This window comes from Arachis ipaensis, chromosome B6, assembly GCF_059453495.1.
Source record: "Arachis ipaensis isolate K30076 ecotype BB chromosome B6, ASM5945349v1, whole genome shotgun sequence".
In the NCBI taxonomy this organism is placed as follows: domain Eukaryota; kingdom Viridiplantae; phylum Streptophyta; class Magnoliopsida; order Fabales; family Fabaceae; genus Arachis; species Arachis ipaensis.
In genome coordinates this window covers 115,247,376-115,275,012 of record NC_142441.1, presented here as the reverse complement: position 1 = coordinate 115,275,012, position 27,637 = coordinate 115,247,376, and the positions used below count along the sequence as shown (strand labels likewise).

At 36.2% G+C, this 27,637-nt stretch overlaps 2 protein-coding genes across 2 annotated transcripts; one reads left to right on the top strand and one right to left on the bottom strand.

Moving 5' to 3' along the window:
- Positions 1-379: 379 nt before the first annotated feature.
- Positions 380-4,749, top strand: LOC107604727 (uncharacterized). The gene is made up of 3 exons (XM_016306382.3): positions 380-747; positions 863-1,423; positions 4,262-4,749. The coding sequence occupies exons 1-3, from the start codon at positions 594-596 to the stop codon at positions 4,603-4,605; spliced, it is 1,059 nt and encodes a 352-aa protein (XP_016161868.1). The 5' UTR covers positions 380-593; the 3' UTR covers positions 4,606-4,749.
- Positions 4,750-16,617: 11,868 nt separating this feature from the next.
- LOC107647146 (alpha-L-arabinofuranosidase 1-like) lies at positions 16,618-20,046 on the bottom strand. The gene is made up of 15 exons (XM_088491449.1): positions 19,957-20,046; positions 19,692-19,816; positions 19,468-19,609; positions 19,324-19,393; positions 19,074-19,219; positions 18,944-18,989; positions 18,769-18,821; positions 18,544-18,688; positions 17,941-18,059; positions 17,780-17,851; positions 17,552-17,655; positions 17,384-17,440; positions 17,078-17,273; positions 16,810-16,953; positions 16,618-16,713 (listed from the first exon to the last, which is right to left on the bottom strand). Exons 1-15 carry the CDS (start codon positions 20,029-20,031, stop codon positions 16,618-16,620), a joined length of 1,590 nt encoding a protein of 529 aa, XP_088347575.1. The 5' UTR covers positions 20,032-20,046.
- Between the last annotated feature and the right edge of the window lie 7,591 nt (positions 20,047-27,637).

The window sequence follows — 27,637 nt, the reverse complement described above, 5'->3', positions numbered from 1 at the left end:
AAACATGCGAAGAAGAAGGAACGCAAAAAAAGAGGAGAAGGAGGAGAAGGAGGAACGCGAAAAAGAAGGCAAAAAAGAAGAAGACGCTCCGTGTGTAAACGAGCGTGAAAAGAAAAAGAAGAAAAAGCGCGGGAGAAGAAAAAGAAGCGTGGAGGAGAAGAAGCGTTGAATAAGAGCGATTTTGTGTGTGTTGAGCGCATGTATTTCACGTTTCATTTAATGATATTAGAATTTTCTAGTGTTGGACCAATTTAGTTACATGGATGTATAACATCCTTAGAAAAAAAAAATACATCTTTAATTAACAGTACTTTCCGTAAGATATAGTTGTGGATCCCACTCATTTATTTAAAGGTGAATTATCCTCAATCAATTTCACATCTAAAAAGAAACTAACCAAAGAGCATCTTCATTTTTTTTTTTTAATATTTCTTTTGACGAGTAGCAACAATAATAACTCTGCACGTGCAGTTTGCTTTAACTTGCATTGTTCTTGCGATAACCGTTAACCCTTTACACAACCTCCATCCCCAACACACAGTGTTGTGAATGAAACAACCCTCACAGAGAGAGAAACGAGTAGAGAGACAGTGATGAAGAGGCAAACCAGCGCAGTGTCACCGTCGTCATCCCGGCGAGAAAACGCGCCGGAAAAAATCCACGCCAAGACCATCGGCTGCATGTCTGGCATTCTCCACCTCATCTCCCGTTCCAACAGCCGCCGCCAACGCCGCTTCCTCACCTTCGGTCCGTTTAACATTCTCCTGTAAAACACCAAAATCCTTTTCATTCTTCGCTAAATTTTTTATCGTTCACATAACTAATCGTTTCTTTTTCTTTTTTAATTTCACCTCATTATCAGGAAACAAGAAGAATCCTAGGAATAATTCTTCTTCCGCCGTTTCCTCTATCGCCGCCGGAGAAATATCAAAAGAGGAGAAGACTTCCGAAGTTGCCGCTGGCCGAAAATCGATATCGCCGTGCGAGGTGCCGAGAAGCCCGACGTTACCCGCGGAGATTCGCCGGTCTCGTGCGACAAAGCCTCAATCGCCGACGGCGGAGAGTCGCCCGCCGGCTTTGGTGGCGAGGTTGATGGGACTGGAGGAAGCATCGGAAGCTGCGCCGTCGGAATCGGTGGCAGAGAAGAGGCGGCAGCTTCTCGGAGCGCTACAACGGTGTGATGAGGACTTGAAGGCGCTGAAGAAGATTATCGAGGCGGTTCAGTTGACGGATCCGCTGCCATCGGCTGAGCCCGAGGAATCTAAAACTGCCGGCGAGTTCGATGGTAAGATCAAAACGGTTTCGGAGGTGAAGTGTACAGTGTTTAACGGCGAGCAGCAGCAGCCGAGTCCAGTGTCCGTACTCGACGAGTTCACTCGTTCACCACTCAGTCCGAGTTGCCATTCGGGAAGACATTCATTCGGTAAGTCCCTCCCTTACTCTTCTCTGCAGTCTGTATCAATGATCAACCTTTGCATTTTAATTCTCATTATTTTTACTTATAATTTTATTTATTTATTTATTTTAGCTGTGGGGTATATTTCTCTCAGTTATCTTGAATTTTGTTTTTTTAATCTCGGTGGTGAATCCGCGTATAATAGCAATATTAATGGTTTACAAATTCTGGTAACGTCTGGAAAGTCCATTATTATTTAGGTTTCCTTAACATGTTCGTTATTTCCCCGCCCCGCCCCCACGAAAGAAAAAATGCTTATAGTCATAGATAGGATGCTTAATTATCTCCACTTTAATTTGAATGAATATATTAACAATTTAACATATGCTGCATGGATGTGTCACATGCATGATGATATATGAGTGTTCTTTGCTTAATATTATTCTAGCCCATTTTATGGCTTTGAATGCAAACTAATTCAAATTAATTTCACATATTAATATACGTGACTTTGTTTATGGGCAGAATATTCTTTACTAGAGTTCCGGAGCAAGATTTTTATTAGATGAATTATCTTGAGGGGAATAAAAATTAGGTTTTTGTCTTTCCTTTTGTAATATAGATATATGGACGCATCTTGAATCTCTCTCTTTTTCTTGGTCTCTGCACTTTAGTAAATATTAGAGTAACTTTCAAAAGTAGTCTATCTTCTGTGGCCCTTAATTAGGTACGAAATGACTAAAGTGGAGAAAAAGAATGTGGCAACATCGATAAATTTCCTTTCTTATTTCATTATGGTGATTGATATAATATTTAAAAGGTGGGGTTTAATTTATTAAAAACAAGTTAAAAATTAATCTTTAATTTAAAAATATAAAAATAAATTATTTTTAAATATTTAAAATTTATTATAAAAAATAAATTAAGTAAAAGTGAAACACTAAATAATAAATATTATAGAATTGATTTTCATTAATTACTAAAAGTAGTCTTATCTTTTTTAACTCTATTTTTTAGTTTTATACCTTTTTAGTTTTTTTTTATTATTATTTTTTTATAGTATATAAGACAGATCTTTTATCTTCTGTCACTTCTTATTTATTATTTTTAATATCAAAATTAAAAATATATAAAAAATTATAGATACTTTTCAGTTACCTTATAATATTCACATTAAAATTTTTCTTCCTTTATTTTAATATTCTTTTGGATTATTATTAATTATATTACTCAAAGGCAAAGGGAAAGTAAGTAAACTTATCTCGATATAGGCTTAATCCGTAGGTTCATCCCTTTTCACCACAATAAAAAACCTCAAGTTTTAAGAAAGTTACTTATTTGTGACTAATGAAATAGTAGCACTAATGTTTAGAATCTCTAAGCTAGAAAGATGCATATATAGTTAGCAATACCAAAGTAAAGTTCTATGCATCTGTATAAATTTTAAGGCCAAAGAGGAGACACATGCATACATACGATGATGGTATTTGATCCAAAAGCACCGCTATCTCTATCAATGAGCTTTAGGATTCCCAAGTCTAAGAAGGTGTAGTAACTAGTAAAGTAACCATCATGTCCATCATAGTGGGAGACAAATTGATTTCTTCTCCCCCCACACCCAATTCAACACAAAGTGATTTACAGCTACCACTGTATCTGTTATGATGAAAACAATGAATGATTCCTCTTTTAAAATCTTCCAATTATTTTTTTTTTTTGGGTGACACTTTAAAATCTTCCTTTGAATGTATTCGGCTACTGATGGTACATCTTGACATAGAGAAAAAAAAAAGTTCCCATATTCCCTTCCCAACAATTATTATAGTTTCTCGGTAGAAACCAAAATTAAAGAGAAGCCCAAATGTCCGTTTTATTCTGATAGGAAAAATAAATTACACGGAACTTTTGGCATATGGATCATGGACCACAATTTTGTACCGTGAGAAATCAAATATGTCTCATGAGTCAGTCAAAAGATGTTCAAAAGAAAAAGGGGGGAGAGAGAGAGAAACTTAAAGAAAGAAAAGAGAGGGCACACAAACCTTTGATGAAGTTTTACCTGCCACTTCTGCCCCCATGCAGAAACCCACCTTTTCAGGGATCGGTTAATTTTTCTACCCCACACCCAGGCCACAGCCCTCTTCCCCCAACAACCAAAGTGCCCTTGTGCTTTTCATGCCTGTGCATGAAACAGCAATTTGCATTCATTCGTGCGGTGCCTTTGAAGATGACATTGTCTTTGCTCAGAGTGTGTTAGAGGGAACATGAGTTATTGTTATATCATTGTGGTCATCTCCATTGCATGACTCCGTCAAAATGTTCATTAATTGGGTCTAGACATATCCTCGGTCATAAGGAATAGGGATATCCTTGACTCCTTCTCTTCTTGTTATTATAAGGATAGATACTTCATTTATGGTTGCGTTTTAATCATGAATAATTGCACATAATTATAGTAGAAAATAATCTTCAAATTTAATCATCTTAATTACTATGAATATATAATAACATCAATCATCAATAATGAACATGGTTGTCACAAACAAAATGGTAGACTTCCTGCCCAAAGAAACACTAAGAGAAAGAAAAAGAAAAATTTTTTTATTTGTATTCAAAATATATTAATTCAATATACAAAAGAGTGTATATATCGAGCAACTTGTTTATTCCCTTATACTTAATTTGCATTAAATTTTTCATCTCAGCATCGACTGAAATTGCTTAACAATGACTATATATATATAATCTGAATTCTGAAATAAACATTGGAGTAAAAATTATTTAATATTCATTAATGTGACATATCTATAGTTATTATAAATTGATGTTCAAAATGTGGTGTAATTGGCACATGTTTATGCGCAGGGCGAATACAGCTGCAACAGAAGCAACAGCAGTTATTGAAGAAGCCTGGAGAGGAAGAAATCAGCAGCACATACATCTATGAAAGAATGACAAGTGAGTTGGTACATAAAAAAGTTATCGAAGATGAAGATCATCATTCAGTTATGTGGAGTAGCAAAGCCATGATAAAAAGTGTGGAGGAAGTGTGTAGGGACATTGCTTGGGGAGAAAAGCGAGAGCTTGGAAGAATAGGCTTGGCTTTGCAAGATCATATCTGCAAGGATTTGATTGAAGAGGTTGTTAGAGAATTAGGTTGCTTTTACACATTGCCTTTTCAGGCCTGTAAGAGAAGACTATGCTTCTAACTATACCCATCCTCTTTTTCAACATGTTAATTATATCAGTTAAACTTACATATATTGGCCTTACAGATCACATTCGACTCAGAATATTATTTGTGCTATAAAGATGTACAACACATCATTTATATATACTTGCTGGCTGTACGTGTTCACTATGGATTCAAATCTTTTATTTTGTTTATAGGGTAAAAAGATAAAATAAAGAAAACAAACAGCAATTTATTTTTTGAGAAAAGAAGAATTAACAGGAAACAGCATTTAGTACCTCAGTTACAAAATTTACCAGTTCTACAAAATTTGTGATGATATTAATTTAGTAATTATTTGTGAAATAATTTTATGTACTAAATTCATTTTACACTTATATGTCCATCAACTCCTGAATCAATGATATATTTGGTATTGATATGTATGCTCTTGTTTGCATGTGTTGGTGGTTGAGATGTTAGTGTAACAGTGCGATCGTTCATGTGGTCATGGACCTTAAGAAAACAAACCTTTGAGTAAGACTGTAAGAGTCATTACACATTGAATTTAAAATTGAAGAGGATAATTAGATAATAAATAGATTTAAAATGACATTTTTCTAGTCATTATAAATGCTCAAGATAGAATTGGCTACAATTAAACGTATAAAATTCAAAATCAAAGCAAACAATTCAATCATAGTAGCAAAGCCTAGCTAGCTCAAAGACAAAATGAACTGCTTATAAAGTACGGATGGTTTAGCCGCTTAGTGCTTTATAACCTCTAATGCGCTTAAACTATATAATTGATATATATTGAAAATTAATATTTTGGCTTTTATCAAATACAAATTAAAATTGTTATTCTGCTTACCATTCCTAAAATATGTATGATTATGGCTATTTTTATATTCTCACATATATAAAGTAGTCACATATATAGCTTCAGCAAGGAGGCGGAATAATATAATTGATACACTGGTAATTAATGACAGAATTGTAAAAAATCAAGTTAGAATAAAGATTGCTATCAGAGAGTTCTACAAGGATTTATATCACCAGGAACATTCTCTTATGGTGGGATTCAGGGATGGACTGGTGGATAGGATAGATCAGGAAGATTCTGTGAATTTGGAGGTTATGACGTCGGCTGAAGAGATCAGAGAGGCTGTGTGGGACTGCGAGTCATCTAAGGCACCAGGTTGTGACGGATACAACATGAATTTCATTAAGCGGTGTTGGGATGAAATTGGATCTGAATTCACGGCAGCAGTTATGGAATTCTTTCAAATAGCCAGGTTACCAAAGGATACCAATATCACTTGGGTGGCGCTAGCACCTAAGTTCATTGGTGCGAAGAAAATTAAAGATCTACGGCCTATTAGTATGGTTGGGTGCGTCTACAAGGTTATCTCGAAGGTGCTAGTTAGGAGGATGAGAACAGTGATGTCAGCATTAGTAGGGAAAACTCAAAGCGCTTTTGTAAAGGGAAGGAAAATTCATGATGGGACACTTATCACGTGTGAAATAGTTAACTGGCTTAAACTGAGGAAAAAGGAGGCAGCAAAAATCAAGTTAGATTTCCAAAAAGCATACGACAGAGTTAAGTGGAGCTTTTGTGGACTTAGTACTGGAAAAGATGGGGTTTGAACACAGGTGGAGATCGTGGGTCATAGAGTGTGTGGCCACAGCGTCTATGTCGATTTTGATAAATAGCTCGCCATCTAAGCCGTTCAAGATGGAAAGAGGCTTGAGACAAGGTGACCCGCTTTCTCCTTTCTTGTTTGTTTTGGTTGTGGACGTGTTACATCGAAAGATTGGAGAAGCAGTCAGGAACGGCCGTATATCCCCATTGTCAATTGGGAGGGATAGTATAGAGCTGTCGCATCTTCAGTTTGCTGATGATACAATCCTCCTATGCCCACCGAAAGAGGAGACTATTAAGAATTACAGGCGGCTTCTGAAATGCTTTGAGTTGATGTCAGGACTAAGTATTAATTTTGACAAGTCGAGCTTGATACAAATAAATTGTGATGATCAGTGGGTCCAGCGTATGTGTAGCTTGTTGGGTTGTAAGGGAGAAACACTTCCAATTAAATACCTTGGAATTTTCTTAGGAGCTAATCCAAGGTTGGTGAAGACCTGGAAGCCTATAATAGACAAGGTGGAGGAGAAGCTCAGTTTGTGGAAAGCTAAAGTATTAAACAAAGCTGAAAAGTTGGTGCTAATCAAGTCAGTGTTAAATAATCTGCCAGTATATTATCTGAGTTTGTTTAAGATGCCAAAAGTTGTTGCTGAGAAATTGATTTCACTGCAGAGAAGGTTTCTGTGGAGTAAGGAAGATGGTAGTAATGGGATGTCATTAGTCAGATGGGAAGTAGTGCAGGCCCTTAAGAAACTAGGGGGTTGGGGTTGGAGATGCCATGATTCGTAACACAGCTCTGCTGTTTAAGTGGTGGTGGCGGTTTGCAAAGGAAGAATGCCCGTTGTGGAAGAAGGTGGTATATTCATGTCATAATCTAAACCTTAATGAGCGGCTGTCAACTCAAGTGCTGCCTACTTGAGGAGGATTATGGAAGGATATTTGCCAAATACAAATAACGAATCAACATATAAGAGATAAGATGATTACAGGATTGTCCATGGAAATTGGTGACGGGCGACATACTCGATTTTGGGAGGATGTGTGGTTACTATGTGGGTCTCTAAAGGATCGGTTCCCCAGGCTTTTCTCGGTTTCTAACCAATGTGGATCTGTCATAGGGGATTGTGGGTTCTGGGACGGCTTAGAGTGGATTTGGAACTTCCAATGGAGGCGAGAGCTATTCCAATGGGAGTTGGAACTTCTGAGTGATTTACATGAGGCGTTGAGACCTATGAAGTTAGTAAATAACAGAGAGGATAGAGTGGTGTAGAAATATGATAGACAATGTATTTTTTCAACTAACTCATGTGTGCAAGTTTTGCAGGAGGAAGTACTCCCAGAGGAGGTTACTAGTTACAGCTACACTAAGAATATTTGGAAAGGGTTAGTCCCACCAAGGGTGAAGCTGTTTTCGTGGTTTGCCTTAATAGGTAGGGTGAATACAAAAGAAAGGCTAAGCCGGTTTGGGATTATTAACCAGGAAGATAATGTATGTGTTTTATGTAATAATGATGTGGAACATGTACATCACTTGTTTCTCAGCTGTAAATTTGCTTGGCAGGTGTGGAGTGTGTGGATATCGGTGTTTGGCCGTCAATGGTCTTTTCCAGGTTCAATGAAAGAACACTTCCTATGTTGGACAGAAGAACCGAGGAGAAAGGAGGATAGACAGCAGCAGCTAAGATGCTTCTGTGCAATTCTTTGGAACATCTGGTTAGAAAGGAATAAAAGAATTTTTTAGAATAAGAGCAAAGGAGTTGAAGAGATTATCAACATGACCGTCATGAGCTCTAACGAGTGGAAATGTGTGAATCCCTTTAGTTGTTGATGGCTATGACGAAGATGACATGGGATTTTCTTCTTTGTGTTGTGGATTTATGTGTTTTACATTAGACTGTAGTGTTTTTTGTTTCTGTCTGCTCCACCTTATTATGTTGAGCTTGTACTTTCAAAAAAAAAAAAAAAGTAGTCACCTCTAGTAGCGGAACCAAAATTCAGACATTAGAAAGACTAAATTCTTATAATCAATTTTAATTTTTAATTTATAATATTTTTAACTTTAACTTTTTAATTATAATTAAATTGTTAATATTTATAAAATTATTATCTAAAAAATAGATAAATTTATACTAAAGTTACGTACTTACGTTCAATAATTAAGAAAAAACATAAAAACAAATAACAATTATATATATTACATAAATTCAATTTACATCACTTGTACAATTGTGATGAATTAGAATTGAACTGGTTATATATAAAAAAATATTTAAAAATAAAATAAAGAATTTTAATATACATTAAAACCAAAAATTTTAATAAAAAATTTTAATATACAAAAATGCAAAATGAAAAATTGAACTGAAAAAAAAAACTAAGTTATTGACTCAGAAAGACTTGTCTACGGATAATAACGTCAAATGTTTGCGGCATTTCATGACCTCGGTATCATGGTGCCGTTGAGCCACTCCAGTTTATAGGCTCCTTTTTTTTATTACGGATTTAATTTAGTTGGGTTTTTTTTCAGTTGGGAGTTAGTTTCCTCTCTCCTGGTGTGGGAGGACCAATATCATTTTATCGTAAAATCAGGTTTCCTTACTTGAAATCTCACTTCACGACATCTCGGTTGTACCTCAGACTTATCCTTTGTCTCAGGGTAAGTTCTCGCAGGTGGGCTATGCTCCTAACCTCCCTACGAGGTCTCGTTCTGCCATTTCGTCATGCCCTCCGATGGTCCTCCAGGGTTGGGTTCCCCGATCTCCACAAGAATAACGGCTTCTGGGCTGTATGTTAGCCTGAAGAGGGGTTTTCTACTTGAGCTTTAGCGTGACGTTTGGTATGACCAGAGCATTGAGCCGAGCTCATCAGCCTACATTCTTTTAGTTTTGTCTAGTTTTTTTTTTAGCCCTTTCAAGATGATCTTGTTGGCTGCTTCTACTTGACCGATGGTCTGTGAGTGTTCTACCGAGCTAAACTTCTGTGAGATGCCAAGTCCCTCTAGGAATTTTCTGAAATGCTTGTCAGTGAACTGGGTCCTGTTTTCTGAGATTTTACGATTTTTGGGATTCCGAATCGGGTTATGACTTGTCTCTAGAAAAAATTTCGGCATCGAGTGGCCGTGATTGTTTCCAATGCTTCGGCCTCGATCCACTTGGTGTAGTAGTCAATGGCGACTATAAGAAATCTAAGTTGCCCTGGTACCATGGGGAAGGGTCCTACGAGGTCGATTTTCCAAGTTCCGAAAGGACGGTCTGCCGATATCGTACTGAGTTGATAAGGGGCTGTCTGGTGGAGTCGGCATGCACTTGGCACTGCCTGCAGCTTTTGACCAGCTGGAGAGCATTCCTGATGATCGTAGGCCAGAAGTATCCAGCTCAGATGACTTTCTGAGCTAGGATTTTGCCTCCGACGTGATGACCGCAAGATCCTTCGTGAATTTTACGTAGTATGTAGTCTATTTCATTGGGTTCTTTGCACTTGAGGAGGGGTTGGGACATTCCTCATTTATACAACTGTACCACTAACATGGTGTATTTCACAAATTCCCACTTCACACATTTCGCTTCCTTTAGGTCCTCAGGTAGGTCCTCGTTGGTGAGGTACCTGAGGATCGGGAAGGTCTATGAATGTTGACTGGACAAGGTCAGGTTTATCAAGGATATATGTGGCCGCAACGGAGGGTGCTTTAATGACTTCTTGGATTAGTGAGCGATTTTCTGAGACCGACTTGGTGCTCGCTAGCTTTGAAAGTAGGTCGGCTCCCACGTTCCCCTCTCTGAGGATCTGTCGGATAGACACTTTGTTGAATTTGGCAATTAGCTCCTTAACCTTGGATAGATATTGTTGCAGAAGAGAGTTCCATGTTTGGTAATCCCCATTTATTTGGGAACTAACTATCTAGGAATCGCTGCAAACCTCCAGTGTTCTTGCGCCGACTTCATTAGCTAATGTTAGTCCGGCTAAGAAAGCTTCATACTCTGCTTTATTGTTGGAATTCGGAAAGTTGTATCGAATTGATTGACTGATGGTGATCCCATTCTCATTCTCTGATATTATCCCCTCTCTGCCAGAGCTATTATTTGACGAGCCAACAACATTGAGTTTCTGTAGTTTGGGAGCTTCACTTCCAGGGGTCATCTCCATGACGAAATCTGCCACGGCCTGAGCTTTGATCGCGCTTCTGGGCTCGAACTGAATTTCATACTGGGAGAGTTCCACTGACTAGGAAAGCATTCGCCCCGCCAAGTCTGGTTTTTGGAGGACTTGCTTGACAGCCTGATCACTTTAGACCGTGATGGAGTGGCTTTGGAAGTATTGTCAGAGCCGTCGAGATGCTGTGAGTAATACATAGGCGAGTTTTCTTAAGCCTGGAATAACGCATCTCGACGTTCCGAGACACTTTACTTATGAAGTATATTGGTCCTTGTGTTTTCTGTTCGTCTTCCTGAATTAACGCCGCTGCTAGTGCTTCTTCCATTATAGATAATTAAAGATACAACGTTTCTCCCGCTATAAGCTTTGAAAGCACAGGGAGTTCCGCCAGCACCTTTCAAAATGTTGGAAAGTCTCTTCGCAGTCTGATTCCCACTTAAAACTTATACCCTTTTCATCAGTTTGAAGAAGGGGATAGCCTTCTGAGTCGAGGCTCTGAAGAAGCATGAGAGGGTGGCGAGTCGTCCAGTCAATCTTTCAATGTCCTTGAGATTTGTAGGACTATTCATCTCGAGGATGGCCCGGAATTTTTCTGGGTTTGCTTCCACTCCTCATTGAGTGATCATGAAGCCCAGAAATTTTTTGGACTTCATTCTACATTTGGCCGAATTAAGACACATCCGGTGTTTCTTCAGGGTGCCCAATATAGTTTTGAGATTGGCGATGAGCTCTTCGCTCGTTTCCATTTTGGCTAGCATATCGTCAATGTAAACCTCCAGTTTGGTTTCTGAAGGGTCTTTGAAGATTTTCGTGACAAGCCTTTGGTAGGTGGCTCTGACGTTCTTCAATCCGAAGGGCATGACTATGTAGCAGTAAGTGCCTTCGGGGGTTATGGGCATCTGGTTGCATCCAAAGTGTGCATCAATGAATCTGAGATACTAGTGTTCCAAGGCGGCGTCTACCAGTCCGTCCATGTTTGGCAGGGGAAAGGCGTCCTTTGAATAAGCTTTGTTCAAGTCCATGTATAGTCAATGCACATTCGCCATTTACAGTTTGTCTTTCTTACCAACACACTGTTGACTAGCCAAGTCGCGTAAGGGACTTCCCAAATGAAGCCAACCTCGAGCAAGGTCTTGACTTGCTTTTTTACTTCGGTTTCTCAGTCAGCGAAAATCTTCCTTCTCCTCTGATCTACCGGCTTGGCCTTTGGGTTTATAGCTAGCCGGTGAGACATCAGGTTCGAATCTATTCCTAGCATATCGACGAAAGAGTAAGCGGAGAGGTCTCTGTTTTCCTTAAGGAGCTCTGCGAGTTCACCTTTTAGGTTAAAAGGTAGGTTCTTGTTGATGAGGGTGAATTCATCCTTGGTTTTCCCTATTTTTAACTTTTTCATGTCTCCCTCTAGTTTTGGTCGGGTTGTTCATCTTGTCGTGCAATCAGATCAGCTAGGAAGATCCCCTGCCGCCTTCTGGGACTATTTTCGGAGGGCTAGGATAGTGTTGTAGCATTCCACTACGACTTCCTTGTCACTGTGTTTGGTTCCTATGGTTCCACATCCGCTTGGAACTTCATGATTAGGAGCTTAGTGAATATGGCGGTGGATAGGTCATTGATTGTCTTTCTTCCCAGGATGTGTTGTAAGTCGTGGAGTCCTTTAGAACCACAAACTTAGAGAGTATGGTATTCTTCTGGCTTCCATTTTCGATGGTGACCGGTAGTACTATAAAACCGTCTAGCTTGGGAAAGTTGTATCCGAGTATAGTTATTCTGTTAAGGTGACTTTGTAGGTTTTTGTTTCGAAGTCCTAGCTTGTCGAAGGCTCCTCTGAAGAGGATGTTGGAATCGGCTCCGGTGTCTACCAGTATGCGTTTTACTAACCCGGTTCCGACTCGAGCCGAGATGATGAAGGGGGCGTCTTCCGCCGAAGTGCCATTCTATCAATCATCAGGGGAGAACGTTATCATCATCGGAAGGGAGGGGGTTCTTCATTTGTCTATTATGGCTAGCACTCGGAGATTCTTTTTCAATGTGGATTTGGATTTTTTTAGACGCATCTTTCTCAATGATAACATTTACTATTATCTTTGGGTCGGTTTTCGGGCTTTCGTGGTGCGCCGTCTCACCATTCTGGGATTTTGTCCTTTCTGCTCTGGTGACCTCTCCCTTTCGACCTTTTTTGGCTCTCGAATTATTTTTGCCAACTCGGGGAGTTTGTCGTCTCGGATGGCTTGTTCTATGGTGTCTTTGAGGTCGAAGCAGTCTTGAGTCTTGTGTAGATATCCTCTATGGTAGTCGCAATACAGAATTTTGCTATCGTCTATTCGTTCTTTTAATTGTCTGACCTTTGGGATGATGCCCCACTCTGATATTTGATGATAGATCTCCGTGATCAGGACCGGTAGGGGGCGTAGCTCGTGAAATTTTCCACTCTGGAAGGCCAGTTTAGGGAGGCGGTTTTGAAATGCTCCTTTGGGGTTTCTTTGGGTGGCAGGTTATGTCGAGGGACTAGGTTACCGTGGTGCCACTTATTGGCTACCACGACTTGGCTTACCTCTTCGTTGTTTATGTACTCCCTTGCAACGTTCTAGATTTTATGCATAGTCTAGACCAGTTTGGTTGTGAGGTGTTTCTGAAAATCTTCATTCATGAGCCCATTGGTCAGGCATAAATTGGTCACAGAGTCTATTAGCCCGTCAATCGAGTAGGCTGATCGGGTGCTTCGCTTTATAGCGATCCTAGTGGTAAATTGTGCCATGAATTATTTCTTGGAGATGTCATCGAAACAGGACATGGAGCCATTTGGGAAGGTATTGAACCACTTCATTGTTGGGCTGGCTAGGGTTACCAGTAAAGCCCTGCACCAAACTGCGTTGGCCGCCCTTTCTAAGTTTATCCTAGCTTCGAAGGTCGTTAGGTGCTCCTGCAGATCCTTGGAGCCATCGTATTTCATGTTAGTCGATTTGTCAAAGCCTTTCCGCAGCTTGGCCTTCAGGATTCTCTCGGTGAATGGGGTAGCTCCGATCCCATTATCATGTGTTCGCTCCTTCTTCGCTTGGGATCTCCCTAGTATCTTCTTTCATCATTCTCATATTGTCATTCGACTTCTCGGGACCTACTGCGATTCCGACACCTGCCGTGTTGTTGATTTGGCGATCTCTCATGTCTTGCATTTCTCTGCGACACAGTTCGGGAGACTGCTTCGCTGGTATGTTCTAGTCGGTATCGTGTTTTAGAGGTGGTCTGGCCTTCCAGACACTGTACTCGCTGGTGTAGCTTTTAGATTTACACTCCCAGGCCGTCACTTGCCCTGAGTTCACCAGATCGGCGTTCATCCATTCGTGGTTGCTGATTATTGGTTGGTTGCACGTGGATGATGCCGGTTATCCTCCCGTGGGTGGGAAATTCGGCGGGTTTGGTTCGTGATGGTGGTTTGAGAACTGTTCGTCAAGTTCGCCCATCACTCTACCAAGGTTTGGCCAGTCCCTATAGATGGCGCTAATGTACGAGACTTTGCTGGTACAAGTTGGGAGAATGATCAGAGACTCGCGGGCCTTGGTGGTGACGTGATCGGACTTCTGGAGCTGCATAGGGTGGTACCTGCAAAGACACTACGACGCTCAAGTTAAAATGGATCTAAGAGGTATAGATGAAGGTTTTGAGGGAGCCTCTTGTTCCCTTTATATAGTTTGTGTTGTTATCTTATGCATTGTCATCTTATCTTATTCCACTACAAGAAAATGAAGCATTTGTAACAATAATTAGTTATTGTTACAGAAGAAGAATATTTTGTAACAATAAAAAAAATTGTTACAAAATATTTCAATATTTTGTAACAATGTGATTTTTTTGTTACAAATTATGTTGGCTTTTGTATCGAAATATTTTTTTGTTGCAAAATATTATAATGTTTTGTAACAAACGATTATATTGTTACAAAAATTTAAAATATTTTGTAACAAAATATCTATTTGTTTCAAAAGCTCTAAATATTTTATAACAAAGAGTTAATTTGTCACAAAATACAATATTTTTGTAACAAGTTATTTATTTGTCACAAAATTTTAAATTTTTTTGTAACTAATAAAAAATGTTATTTCAAGATATTAAATATAAGATCTTGAATTTTTAAAAATTAAAATAATGAGTTATTTATGATTTATTATATTTATTTAGAATTTTATATTCATAAAATTATTTTACTAAAAATATAAAATTAATGATATTTTGAGTTTAAAATTATTTTTGACTTATATAAATTTTATAATAATTGAATATTTTTTATTTAAAATTTAAAATATTAATAATTAAAAAATCATAAAAATTTGAAAATTTAATTTAAAAAATTTAAAATTTATAATTTAATTTTATAAACTAAAAAAATAATTAAATTATTTATAATTTTAAATTAAAATATTAATTAAAATTAATTAGTAAATTATTAAATAATTTTAATAAATTAAATTTAATTTTCAATTACTATTTCATACTCTAATTTTATGCAAATTTTTGTGTTATCCTTATTCCTCTTAACTAACCCTAATCCTAATTTTAGTATTTTACTAATTTACCCACCCCCACCATCTCTCATCCAGCCGACACACAGCACTCTCACTCGGAAAGAAAAAAGAAAACAGAGAAGAGAGAGTGAGTGAACGAGGGTGAAGGAAGAAGAAGGGAGGAAGGAGGGAAAGGCACCGCCATGTCTAGTCCGCCGCTTCTGCACCGCGTCGTCGTCATTGCGTCTGGTCCATCGCGTCCGCACCGCTTCGCCGTCGTCGTAAAGCATCTGTTTGGCCCTTGTTTGCGAAGCTTCCGCCTTTGTTTTGCCGAGCTTCTGCCTCTGTTTTGCCGTGCATCCGCCGCCGTTTTGCCATGCTTCTGCTGCTTCTTCAACCATCGTCTTCCAGCCTCTGCTTAGCCTTGATTCCGTCGCGTGTTAGGTAATAAATTGATGTATTTGTATTGTATTTCTGTTTCGGTTTTTCTCATTTACAGGAGTACTAAAATGGTGACAATATGCTATCTAAAGGACTCAAGAATATTTTGATTTATAGAGACACTAATCTATGTTAGACTTTTAACTTTTGATTGAACTTATGTAAGAAATATAATTTGTAGAACTAATCAATGTAGATATTAATGTTATTTTATTTTAAAACAATTTTAGTTAAATGAAGCATGTTTGAATTATCTATGTTTTTACATATTATATAAATGTTGACTTGTTCAGTAAAATAGTTAATATATCAATTAATTAAAAAATAAGTTGATAAATTATGTATGTAAATTATATTAAAAAAAATTTGATACAAAATAAATATTGTGCTTTTGTAACTAAAGAAAATAAAATTTTATAAAATCAAATTATATTTTGTAACAAAATTTTATGATAAGAAAAAATATATTGTCACCAAAAATATTTTGAAGATCAAAATTTGTTATCACTTTTGTAACGAATTTTGATTTTTGTATCAAAAAAATTTATTACAAAATATTACTTTGAATTGTATCAGTTTTATTTTTTGTTACAAAAATTTTTTGTAACAAAACATACTGCAACAGTTCTTTTTTTTTTTTTGTTACAATTTCTTTTTATTTCAAATTTTTGATTTTTTGTAACAATTTTTTTGGTTACAAATATTCTTTTTTTTTGTAGTGTTGGCTAAGATAAGTGAGATATTCGAATTTGAATGTTAGTTCTTAGTCAATTTAGACAGGGTCTCGATCTAAAAAACCGAGTTGTTATTACTCGACCGTTTTAGGGGATCTGATAACCGAATCCAAAACAAGTATATTAGTTTGAAAACCATTTTTCTTAATAAAAAAATTTAAATATAATCCAACAAGTAAACGAAGAATGAGTGGTTTAATTTTCACCGAAATCCTAATAAGCATATTGAACAAGTTGGATGTTTAATTACAAATGTTAACCAAAGAGGAACTTGATCGAGCTCAACATGTACGCCAGCGATTATCCGTTGTCCTGTGGCCTAATCACTTCTGATCAGTCCTCCTCTCCTCTCTAACTAACTTTCCTCTTCTGTTCTCGCAGATTATACTCCACACGCATTGTACTGCTTCCTCCAATACAGGTGCATTATTACAGGTTGAATTTCTTGAAAAAAATTATACACCATTATTTTGTCGCTCATTTGGGAGCCATGACCACGCACGCTTATTAGTAATAGGATTTTTTATTTAATTTCAAAGAAACATACATACATTTCCCTTAACATTACATCGATCAATTGTCTATCTTAGCAGATCAAGAGATGTAACTGAATAAGGAGGAAGTGTGACATCCATGTCCTTATTTGCATTCAACAGCAAGGTGTGTTGTGGTACAATCTGCAATTATCATAAACATATTAAAAAAAATATATCTTTTAGCATAAGAAAAATATAAAATTAAAGTATATATTATAGCTTAATTAGAAAAACTACCTTCTTTGGCTCAGAGAAAGAATTCTCTTCCATTACATTAGGTGCTGTGAGCACCATCATTTTCGATCCAGATTGTTGAACATTTGAAGTCAACCCATTTATTGAAATCTTCAGATTCTCGGGGTCATCTCCAAAGTTCACAGCCTATATAAAAAACTCAACAATATTAATACCAAAATAACAAATATTTTTCTTTACGTTATTATATTTCAATTTTACATGCATTCTTAATAATAAATTAATTATTAACATAATTTGTATGCCACACCTTTATTCTAATATATGTCTTATTATCTTCAGTATTATTAAACTCAATTGCAGATGCTACGAGTTTAGTGGAAGAAGTTTGAAGCGTTGAATTGAGCCAAGTTGCTCCACTAGATTCGGAAAATAGTTGTTGATTCCAATAGCTTGGAGTTCCATAAAGTTGATGCGAGTTAAACACAATTGCATCTGGGCTCCACCTATAATTAATTAAAAAAATCAATCGCAAATTATTATTCAAAATGAATAATATTCAAATGAAGCTTAAGTATTAAAAAAACAAAGGATTCAAAAGATTAAAGAAAATTACATCCTGTCGTTGTTATTGACAAAAAGTGGTGCATAGCTAACCATGTGCACAAGATCACTGCCACAGACACACAAGAATAAATTAAAAGAGTAATTACCAATTAGGAGGAAATATTATATATAAGATGATTATTAAGAAACTAAATTAAAAAATAAAGTGAAATTCAACCTGTTCCTCTCCAATCCAATAAGGAATGCAGCTTCAGCCACTGCAGATAAAAGTGTTCCATCGCGGGCATCATCCTTCCAAACAGCGTATTCACTTACAAATGCCTAATGAAAAATAAATATATAAAAGTAATAATATAGTCACAATTGAGTTTAAAATTTATTTGATTTATAAGTGAATTATTCATGAATACTTTATGGAAAAATAAAATAATAAAAAAAATTAAACCTTTGGTCCAGATCGTGGTGCAGCATCAAACTTGGTATTCTTATAAAACATATCTTCAGCGTTTGTGTAAATCTAACAAAAGACAGTATATGTTAGGGAAAATAACATAAAAATAATTTTAATGAAAAAATGTCTTGGGATTATTTATATGAAGCTGTTACATGAAAATCATAGAAATCTGCAGGCATGTCTAAGTTCTGCCCAGAACCATCACAGTTTGTGATAATCTGAATATCTGGATAAGAACGCTTTATCGCTGCATAGAACTTCAGGTAATTTCCTGCTCAATTTATGAATAAGAATAATAAAAATCAAATATTGAAATATATATTATTAATTTTTTTTGGTGACTAATATATATTATTAATTAACATAACTTATTAACCAATTCTCACATGCAAAATTAAAATAAAATTCCATTGATTTTAACATAAAATATACCCATAGTTTTTATAAAAAAATATTAGGAGTTAACACTTTTTATTTTTTAACATAAAATAGATTATTGCATATAGAAAATAGAATTCAAATTCTAACGTTCGATAAATTCAAGTTGATTGCTAACATTTTTTATTAATCTTAATTAATACCTTATTTTCATATTTTTAAAATATAAAATATAAAATTTATAATTTATATTTAATTTTTAATATTTAGAGTTAATCAAATATTAATAAAAATGATAAATTTTATTAGTCATATAAAAGTATATAATACAAAAACTTTGAAAAAAAAAATATATAAAATAAAATAGAGATGCGTACCTAGATAGTTTGGCATGCCACATTCTTCATTTCCAATGGCAACAAATCTCAAATCAAATGGTTGAGGATGCCCCATTGAAGCTCTAACAGAACCCCAAGTTGAATCGGGAGAGCCTCTTGCAAACTCAATGCCATCAAGGGCTTCCTGTTAATTAACGATGATCAAAAGTTTAAGTTATTTTTTATAAATAATAATAAATATAATTAAATTTTAAAGCTACATACTTGCACAAATGGTAGAACCGCAGATGTATCCACGGCGTCATGAAGGCCGATACCTAACAAATGATATAATCGATTAATTTTATATTTTTGATTAAAAAAAATCAATTATACTAAATGAACGGAAATAAAAAAAATCAACTATCAATTAACTATAAAAAAAAATGAATGAATATACCATTGTTAAATACCCATACTGGCAATGCACCAACGTCCTCTGCAAACTGGTAAAAAAAAAAAAAGTTTTTAAAATTAATCCATGTTTTGTGTAACTAACTAATAATTAGAAAGGTAGAAAAAATAGGAACCTGGAGACCCTCAAAGAAACCAAAACCATCATCAGTCCAATAATGCCAAACATCATTAAAGTGACCAGCTCTCTCCTCCCATGCTCCAACACTGTCTTTCCAACGGAATGCATTTCTTAGATAACCTCCTTCCACATAGCAACCACCTATATAATAAATTATTAAACACTTCAAATTTACATTGAATTAATAATTATTAACCATTGTTAATATTCCATATATATTCTCTCGTTCTGTTTTGCTAATTTACCCGGAAATCTGAAAAATTTTGGCTTTAAATTTGCAACCATCTGAAACAGGTCCTTTCTAAAACCATGACCCTGTACGAATTGAAGAATAAAATATTAAACAATGATTAATAATAAGCAAACATTGTTATGTGTGCGCTACAAACCTTGTGTGTGTCTAAGGGCATAGCTGAGACTTGGTCTAGCCATATAACACCTCTATGATTTGTGGTAATTTGAAGGCTTGAATTATGATTTGTAGCATTGGCTTCCAATGTTGTCTCCATTCTCCTCCACTTATAAGCATAACTTCCATACCCTCTGCCAATTAATTAATTAATTAGATAAAATCGTCATTATTATATATTACAAAATAAATAGATAAAATTACCCGACTTGAGTTGAAGCAACACTGACACCATCATCTCCCACTAACGAGACCTTTAGATCAAGTGGTCCAACTCCAAGTGCCCTAGCATAGAAGATAACTCTGTACTTCTTCCCTTCCTCAATGTTCTATATGTAGTTATACAAATTATTAGTTGAATAATTAGTATTTTCTCATAAAATTTGTTTAATTTAATATAACAATGCGGGTATGCGCAATGATATGTTGCCTATTAAGGAAAGAAAAAGAAAATTAAATATAGGCTCACCATGCCCCAGAATCCAGAGTTAGAGATTCCAACACCATTGTTAGGGCATGACTTGGCATTGCAAAGAACTTCCATACGAAGTGCAATCTTGTTTCTTTCAAAGCAAGAAGTGCGATCAGTTGACACAAGAATGGATGATTCATCTCCAATAATTGTCCATGGATAAATATTTGATGGAACATTTGCACCTCCGGCTTCAAACCCTAAAACACATAACAATAATAATATTATAGATAGAATGAACTAACATTCAAATTAAAGCAATAATGAAATGAAATGAAATAATGCAAGTATTAACCTCTGTTTCTAACCATTTCTGCCCAAAGTCCTCCTGCCCCAGCATGATTAATTTCCTGAATAAGAAAATAATATTCAATTAGTTTATCATTTTCTAGCTAAGATATATCTATATATAAACTATATATAATTTATTACTTCAAAGAATGCTCCAAAGAATGTATCTGGAATTTGTCTTCCAGAACCCTTGGATCCATCAACAACTAACGTTGATGTATGATTAACTCTAGCATTGGCATTAGATAGAAAACACAATGCTAGCAAAGAAAGTAGAAAAAAGATGTAGGTGATTTTAAAAAGTGAAGTCATAATGTTTGAAGATCTTATCCCAATTTGAGAAACTCTACTGTGAGTGTTCGATTGTGTCATATATATTTATAGTCAGAAATGATTAACAGAATCTACCGGATAAGATTAAAGTTGATGAGATTTGTTAACAAACTACATCTGGTTTTGAAAAAAGAAAAATTCAAAATTGAATAGCTGCAGGTTTTGAAAAACAAAATTAAAATTTGATAGGTACACATGAAACTGACGCACAAACTTGTAGTATATCAAGTAATTTGGGTTTTAGAATCAATCTATTTATTTTCTTTTTTTTTTTACCAAAGATAGGAGACTCGAACCCGCAACCTCTTAATTGAGTATGGAGAGACTATGCCATTTGAGCTATAACTCATTGGCAATCAATCTATCTATTTATTCTACCTATATAATACTATAATTATAACATATGTAATATGAACATTAATAATGTTTAGAAAAGATAATAAAAATCAACTAAATAGTTTAAAATTATTTTATTCATTAATTATTATTAAAAAATTAAAAAAATTTAATTTAATAAATATATAATTATAAATATTATATGTATAAAATTATACCTATTAAATTAAATAAGATAACTATAAAAATTATGAAAAAATACGGTCAAAAGTCAATATGCTGTCAATATGCTATGCTAGAATTTTTATGTCATTAAGGTCAATATTTTTTACACATATTACAATTTTATTTTTAATTCAGAGTCATCATATAATGCAGGTTCTTTTTCACCTTTTTCTCTTGGCATTACTTTCCTGAATCATGGTAGAAAGTGGAAGGAATTTAATTGGCTCTGTTCTTTTGAATAATGAGAAAAAAGATGATGTAATACAATTATAACAGAAGGATATAAAACAGGCTATTCACAACTACATTAATAGTCTGGTTAAAAGACTTTTTGCTGATAAATCCTTTTCAACTGGAATCATGGATGGAGCACTTAAAGCAATTTAGGAAATACCAATAGAGTTTTGAGTAAAGGAGATTGATCAAAATCAATTTCAATTATTCTTTGATAATGAGTGGGATGTTATGAGAATTGAAAGAAGCTCCCCATGATTTTTCAAGAACTATGCTCTCTATGTTCAGCATTGGAAAGAGGGAGTGTGCATTGGAGAACAACTACCAATTTTGGGGGTTTTCTGAAATTTTTAAGATACTGGACGTTGCTACAAAGCTTGGTGAAGGGTTCAGTAAGGTGATGAATGTGAGATTGTTTGATGTTAAAGGGAGAGAGACATGTATCATCAAAGCAAGGGTAGTTATTGATGGAAATCGAGCTGTGAAAGACTTTCTTAAGGTCACTGGTCTTGATAAGTCTCCAATTGGAGTGGCGGTTAGGTATGAAACGCTATAGACAATGTGTATGTACTGTGCAACTATAGGCTATGACCACAAAATATGTGTTGTGTTTTTGGAGGATATAAAGGAAAATAGGTTAAGGAATGATAAGATAGGAGAATGGATCAGAGCTGATCAAATTGATATAAGTGTGGAGACTAAGGAGGATGAAGGGAGAAAGGGAGAAAAGAGCTTTCGAGCAGGTTAGCCCCTTGGCAGAAAGAAACCGCTCCCAAACTGCCTGGTAGATGGATTTTTAAACTTGAGTGTCAAGAACAAAAAATGTACGATCAAGGAGTCAAGAGTCCTATCAGAAACGAAAGACGTGATGAGAAAGAAAAAAATAAAAGATGCTATGGTTATAAGCTTAAACCAGATACAGTTAGGAGGAACAAGTAGTTTTCAAACGAAACATGCTAACACAGGGGGGTCCTAACTGAAAACCGCATGCCAATTACTCTTGCTGCTGAATACTCCGTCAAATAAAAAAGGCTAAAATAGATGGCTAGATCAAACCATGAAGGGATGGAGATGCTGTCCGGGACAACAAAAAATGGGTGAAAGATGAACTGGAGGAGTTGCTGGAGATATAGATCAAGAGATGGTGGAGGGTGCCAGCCGTTCAGTGGCACCCAATGCACCATGAGATTCCTAATGTAGAACTATCGGGATTTGGAGAGACCTCTGACAGTCTACAATCTTAAAAGAATGTGCTAATCCCACTCTCTCGAGGTGATTTTTTTCGATGAAACTAAAAATCAGTCTCGAATGGTGGAACGTAAAGTCAAATAATGAGAATATCAAAGTTTCACATTAGTGGACTCAAATGAAACATCAGGAAGAATGGCTCTAGCATGGAAAGATCATGTGGAGGTACACATTCTGTTTCAAAACTCTTTTTCCCATAATTGCTTCAGTTAAGGATGAGAATAAGAATGTGAGTTGGGGGTTGGTTGGAGTTTACTTGAGTACTAATGAGCTAACTCGAATCAATCAATTCGAAGAACTCTATTCTTGACTTCAGCAATTTGAAGGAAGCTTTATCATCTTGGGTGATTTAAATGCAATTACAAATTATGGAGAAAATGAGGAAGGAAATATGTGGTATAATGCCTCCATTGAAAATTTCAATGGTTTCATTGACGATAATCAATTAGTTAATCTTGGGATGATAGGACAGCGGTTCACATGGTCAAATAGAAGGGCTAGAGAGATGTTAATTTGGGAGAGGCTTGATCGTTTTATGGCTGAAATGGCTTGGAGGGAGACTTATGTAGATGTGGTGGTAAAAAAATTATCAGAGAATAGTTCAGATTACGCTCCTCTCTTACTTGATTTGGATCCTCCAAGATGGTCTACCAAAAGAAGATTTAAATTTCAGGATCAGTGATGCGAGATAGAGGATATAAGGACACTGATAGCGAAAGTTTAGAGTATGAAAGTTAATGACTCACTTATGTATGTTTTGGTACAGAAATTGAAGTGTTATAGACACCGTCTAGTGCAATGGCAGCAGCATAATAAATTTAACTCTAAAAAAGTAACTAAAGAACTAAATCTTAGGTTGGAATAGTTGAGGGCAACGGGTTATTCTGGTGGGTCGAAGGTTTTAAAGGTAGAGAAAAAATTAGATGAGGAATTATCAAAAGAAAAAAATTTTTGGAAGGAAAAATCAAGATGCAAGTGGCTGAAAGAAGGGATAGCAACACAAAGTTCTTTCATCAGAAGTTCCAAACTAGAAACCAAAAAAAATAAAATTTGGGGGCTAGTTCGGAATGATGGTGAGATAGCTTCAGAATCACAGAATATTGCTCTGGTGGCTGAAAATTATTTCAAGAAAATATTTTTATCCGCTAACCCATTAGAACCTGATGACATATTCAGCAATTTTAGTCCTCCAGTTATAGCTTTCATAAACTGGAGGCTAATGAGACCAATCTCTATGGAGAAAAATAAGAGATCCACTTTCAGTGTTTGTCCTCAAAGTGTTCCAGGTGAAGATAACTTCATAGTACGGTTATTTCAGTTTTATTGGGACATTGTGGATGGTGATATTTTTAAGACGACTCGTAGCTTCTTTGGTGGAGGTAAAATGTTCAAAGCGTTTATCCATACACAAATTTGCTTGATCCCTAAGATCCCGGATATTAGAGACATGTCACATATCAGACCTATTAGCTTATCCTCAATCTTTTATAAGATTATTTCCAAAATTTTGGTACATAGACTTCAAGAGTTTATGAATAAGTTAATAAGTCTAAACTAGAGTGCTTTTTAAAAAGGTAGATTAGTTTCTGACAATATTCTAGTAGCTCATAAATGTATGCACTACCTCAAAAATAAGAGGTACGGATTTGAATGTGAAATGGATATTAAATTGGATATGAGTAAAGCATATAATAGAGTTGACTGGAGTTTTTTATGGTTCATCATGGAGAAAATAGGTTTTAGAACCAGATGGATCTTTTGGATCAGAGAACTAGTCACTATTATTTCTTACTCTGTTCTTGTGAAAGTTTAACCTTATGGCTTTTTTAAGCTAACAAGGGGTATTTGGCAAGGAGATTCGTCCGACCGATCTCCATGGGTAACAATTTCTTTCTTTCAACACCAATTCTTAAATTTTGTCTTTGCTAGTAGTTGTTGCATTACATGATAGATTGCATGTTAGTTAGAATTTGTACATATTTCACCATTTCTTTTTATGTTAGGACTACTTAGTTAGGGTGATGATATCTTTTCCAAGAAAAAAAATTGTTTTAGGGCACCCAACCAATTTCAACACACAAATTTTTTCAAATTGGTTGGTGCCCTAAAACAATTTTTTTCTTGGAAAAGATATCATCACCCTAACCAAGTAGTCCTAACATAAAAAGAAATGGTGAAATATGTACAAATTCTAACTAACATGCAATCTATCATGCAATGCAACAACTACTAGCAAAGACAAAAATTAAGAATTGGTGTTGAAAGAAAGAAATTGTTACCCATGGAGATTGGTCGGACGACCTCCCTACACTTAAAAATTTGCACCGTCCTCAGTGCATGCAAAGAAGAATAAAGTGGACGGGTTGCTACAATTGATGAGCTCCTCCAAAAGATTGTGCAGAAGGACTTGTTTGTTGCCCCATTTAGAAGCTTTTCCTTTTCCTCTTTCAGTGGCCAACCTAAAAGGAAAGAAAAAGAAAGAAAATTAAGCCTACAACAAAGATATCAAAGCAAATAGAACATTGGCGAGGGCTAATGCCAAATAAGAGTAAGGTTCTCACTACATGGTAGCTACAACATGTGAGTGAGAAAACAATATAAGCTAAGGCATATTAACTAACACTTGATGCAAGAGTAAAGTCAAAGCATAAAGAGCACTCACAAGCATCAAGTTCAAATAGAAAGAGTGGGTGATGAAAGGCATGCAAGTTCATATCAATGTACAAAGAATATATGAGTCATACAAGATTAAGCATTGTTTTAAAAGTTTCATCACCCAACAATATCAAACAAGTCAAGAAGCACCAAGATTAACCAAGAAATTCTCAACAATTAAGTAAGAGCATTCAACACCATTATTAAAATAAGAAACTCGAAGAAAACTAAAGTAAAAATAGGCTATAAAAACAAAATAAAAATGTAAAAAATAAAAGTATGCAAATGCAATGGACAAAAGAAAATGGAAGATGAGAAAAAAACTCTTTTTTTTTACCGGCACGGACGCGCACAGTGCGCGGGCGCCTGTCTTATGAAGGTGGCGATCGGCGTGGAGCGTGAAGTGCACCTGCGCGTCAGTTGTGGGCACGAAATAGGCACAAAATTGGCATAACTTTCTGGTTTTTGTACTAGAGGGGTAGGTGACCATATCGGCGCGCACGCGCACTGCATTGCGCAATTAGCATCAAGGACGCGTACGCACCAGGGGCGCGCACGCATGGGTGGTTTGTGCCTCAGGCATGGTGCTGGCGCAGTGTATGCACAACTCTCGGGTCAATGTATGGAGGGATAAATTTTTGCATCCACGCGTACGCGTACATGGCGCGTCCGCGTGGATGGATGAAAATGCTTAATGCACGCGTACGCGTGCAGTGCACGTATGCGCAGATGGTCCTCTGTTTTTCAAAATTTTTCTATGTTTTTGCACCAATCTAAGCATTCCGAACCTCCAAATAGCTACCAAAACACCTTCAAACCTTATTTAACATACTAAACTACCAACTCAACAAGACATGAAATTAAACTAATTACCAATATGTACAAAAGAGAGAAATGAAAAGAATTTACCATGGTGGGATATCTCCCACCTAGCACTTTTATTTATTGTCCTTAAGTTGGACTTATGGGGAGCTCCTCTTAAGGTGGCTTGTGCTTGAAGCTATCCTTGAACATCCACGAATGCTTGAATCTCCAATAAGCTTTAGTCTTCAGAGATGATAACTCCAAGCCTTGATGGAGTTCCACACAAACCATGGGCTCCTAAATTTGATTTTCCTTATGCGATCTGAGATCCCACACTTTGTTTTGACACCCATATTCAAATTGATCATCATGATTCCAATTGGGTGGCATGACCTTAGAATTCTCAATTAAGCATCCAAACATTCTCCTAGACCCATGCAATTTGGTTCTACACCAACCATTGCTATTCAACTTCGAACATGCAACCATCATGAACTTAGAGTGATATGTCCAACCACTACACAACTCTCTCCTACTCTTAACTCCACAAGGAGCTCTAAGTTGACCATCATTTTCAATCAAACTATATTCAAGTAAGAAAGTAAAGCTTAAGGATAAGATTTTACTCACTTGAATGTTGTGTTGGATGGCTACTTAGGAAGGGGTGATCCCAATGATCTTGTAAGCTCCACTCCCTTGTGCTCTTCCTTGACTATCTCTACCTCTTTACAACTTTCCTCAACTTCAACCTCTTCCTCTTGGTGGCTCTCTTCCAATTCAATCTCTTCTTCATTGCTCACCAAGGGCATGAGAGGTTGTTCATCTTCTTTCTTGACCTTAATTTCAAGCCCAATGGGAGAGGATTCAATTGTAGATAGGAACTCCTCAATGATTGAATCCATCTCTTGATCAACCTCTTCAAAGTCTTCAATCAAGATATGCTTTGGAGGTTGTACACCCTCCTTAACATCAACATCAAGCATCTTGGAAGAGGACTCTCTAATTCTACATTCCCATAGACTTCCAACATATCCTATGTTTTCAACCACTTCTTCCGGCTCATTTATCTCAACTTCTTCTCCTTGTGACAATTCTTGCTTCAACTCCTCTTCTTCACCTTGAAGCTCTAAGCTCACTCCCTCACTATGCTCCTTAATTGCTTCTCCACATTCAACAATGGGAGTTCCTTGATCGCGTAGTCTTAGGTGGGAGGAGACCATATTGCTAACGGCTTCCGCTAGGATAGCCATCTTGGCTTCTAGCTCCTTAAACTCCTTTTGGTTCTCTTCTTGCCTTCGAATGTAAGAACTAATACATTTTTGGAGAGGATCATCCATTGGAGGTGGTGTGAAAAAAGAAGGTTCATTGTTTGGGAAGGAGGTTTCATAATTGGAAGTTGGTTTATCTTGGTAAGGGTATGGAGATGGTGTATATTGAGGTGGTTCTTGAGAGTAATTGTGTTGGAATGGTGGTGGTTTCATGTGTGGTTCATATGGTTCATAAGGTGGTTGGTATGATGGATAAGGATTAGGGTCATAATGAGATGTTTGGT

What these genes read in the sequence shown, in the direction of transcription:
- LOC107604727 (XM_016306382.3), top strand. Translation starts at nt 594, where the DNA reads ATGAAGAGGCAAACCAGCGCAGTGTCACCGTCGTCATCCCGGCGAGAA. An exon ending in ACGCCGCTTCCTCACCTTCG is followed by an intron (nt 748 to 862) that starts GTCCGTTTAACA and finishes CCTCATTATCAG; the next exon opens with GAAACAAGAAGAATCCTAGG. An exon ending in TTCGGGAAGACATTCATTCG is followed by an intron (nt 1,424 to 4,261) that starts GTAAGTCCCTCC and finishes GTTTATGCGCAG; the next exon opens with GGCGAATACAGCTGCAACAG.
- LOC107647146 (XM_088491449.1), bottom strand. Translation starts at nt 20,031, where the DNA reads ATGGAAGTTCTTTGCAATGCCAAGTCATGCCCTAACAATGGTGTTGGA. An exon ending in CAGATTTCTATGATTTTCAT is followed by an intron (nt 17,852 to 17,940) that starts GTAACAGCTTCA and finishes GTCTTTTGTTAG; the next exon opens with ATTTACACAAACGCTGAAGA. An exon ending in AGACATATATTAGAATAAAG is followed by an intron (nt 16,954 to 17,077) that starts GTGTGGCATACA and finishes TTTTTTATATAG; the next exon opens with GCTGTGAACTTTGGAGATGA.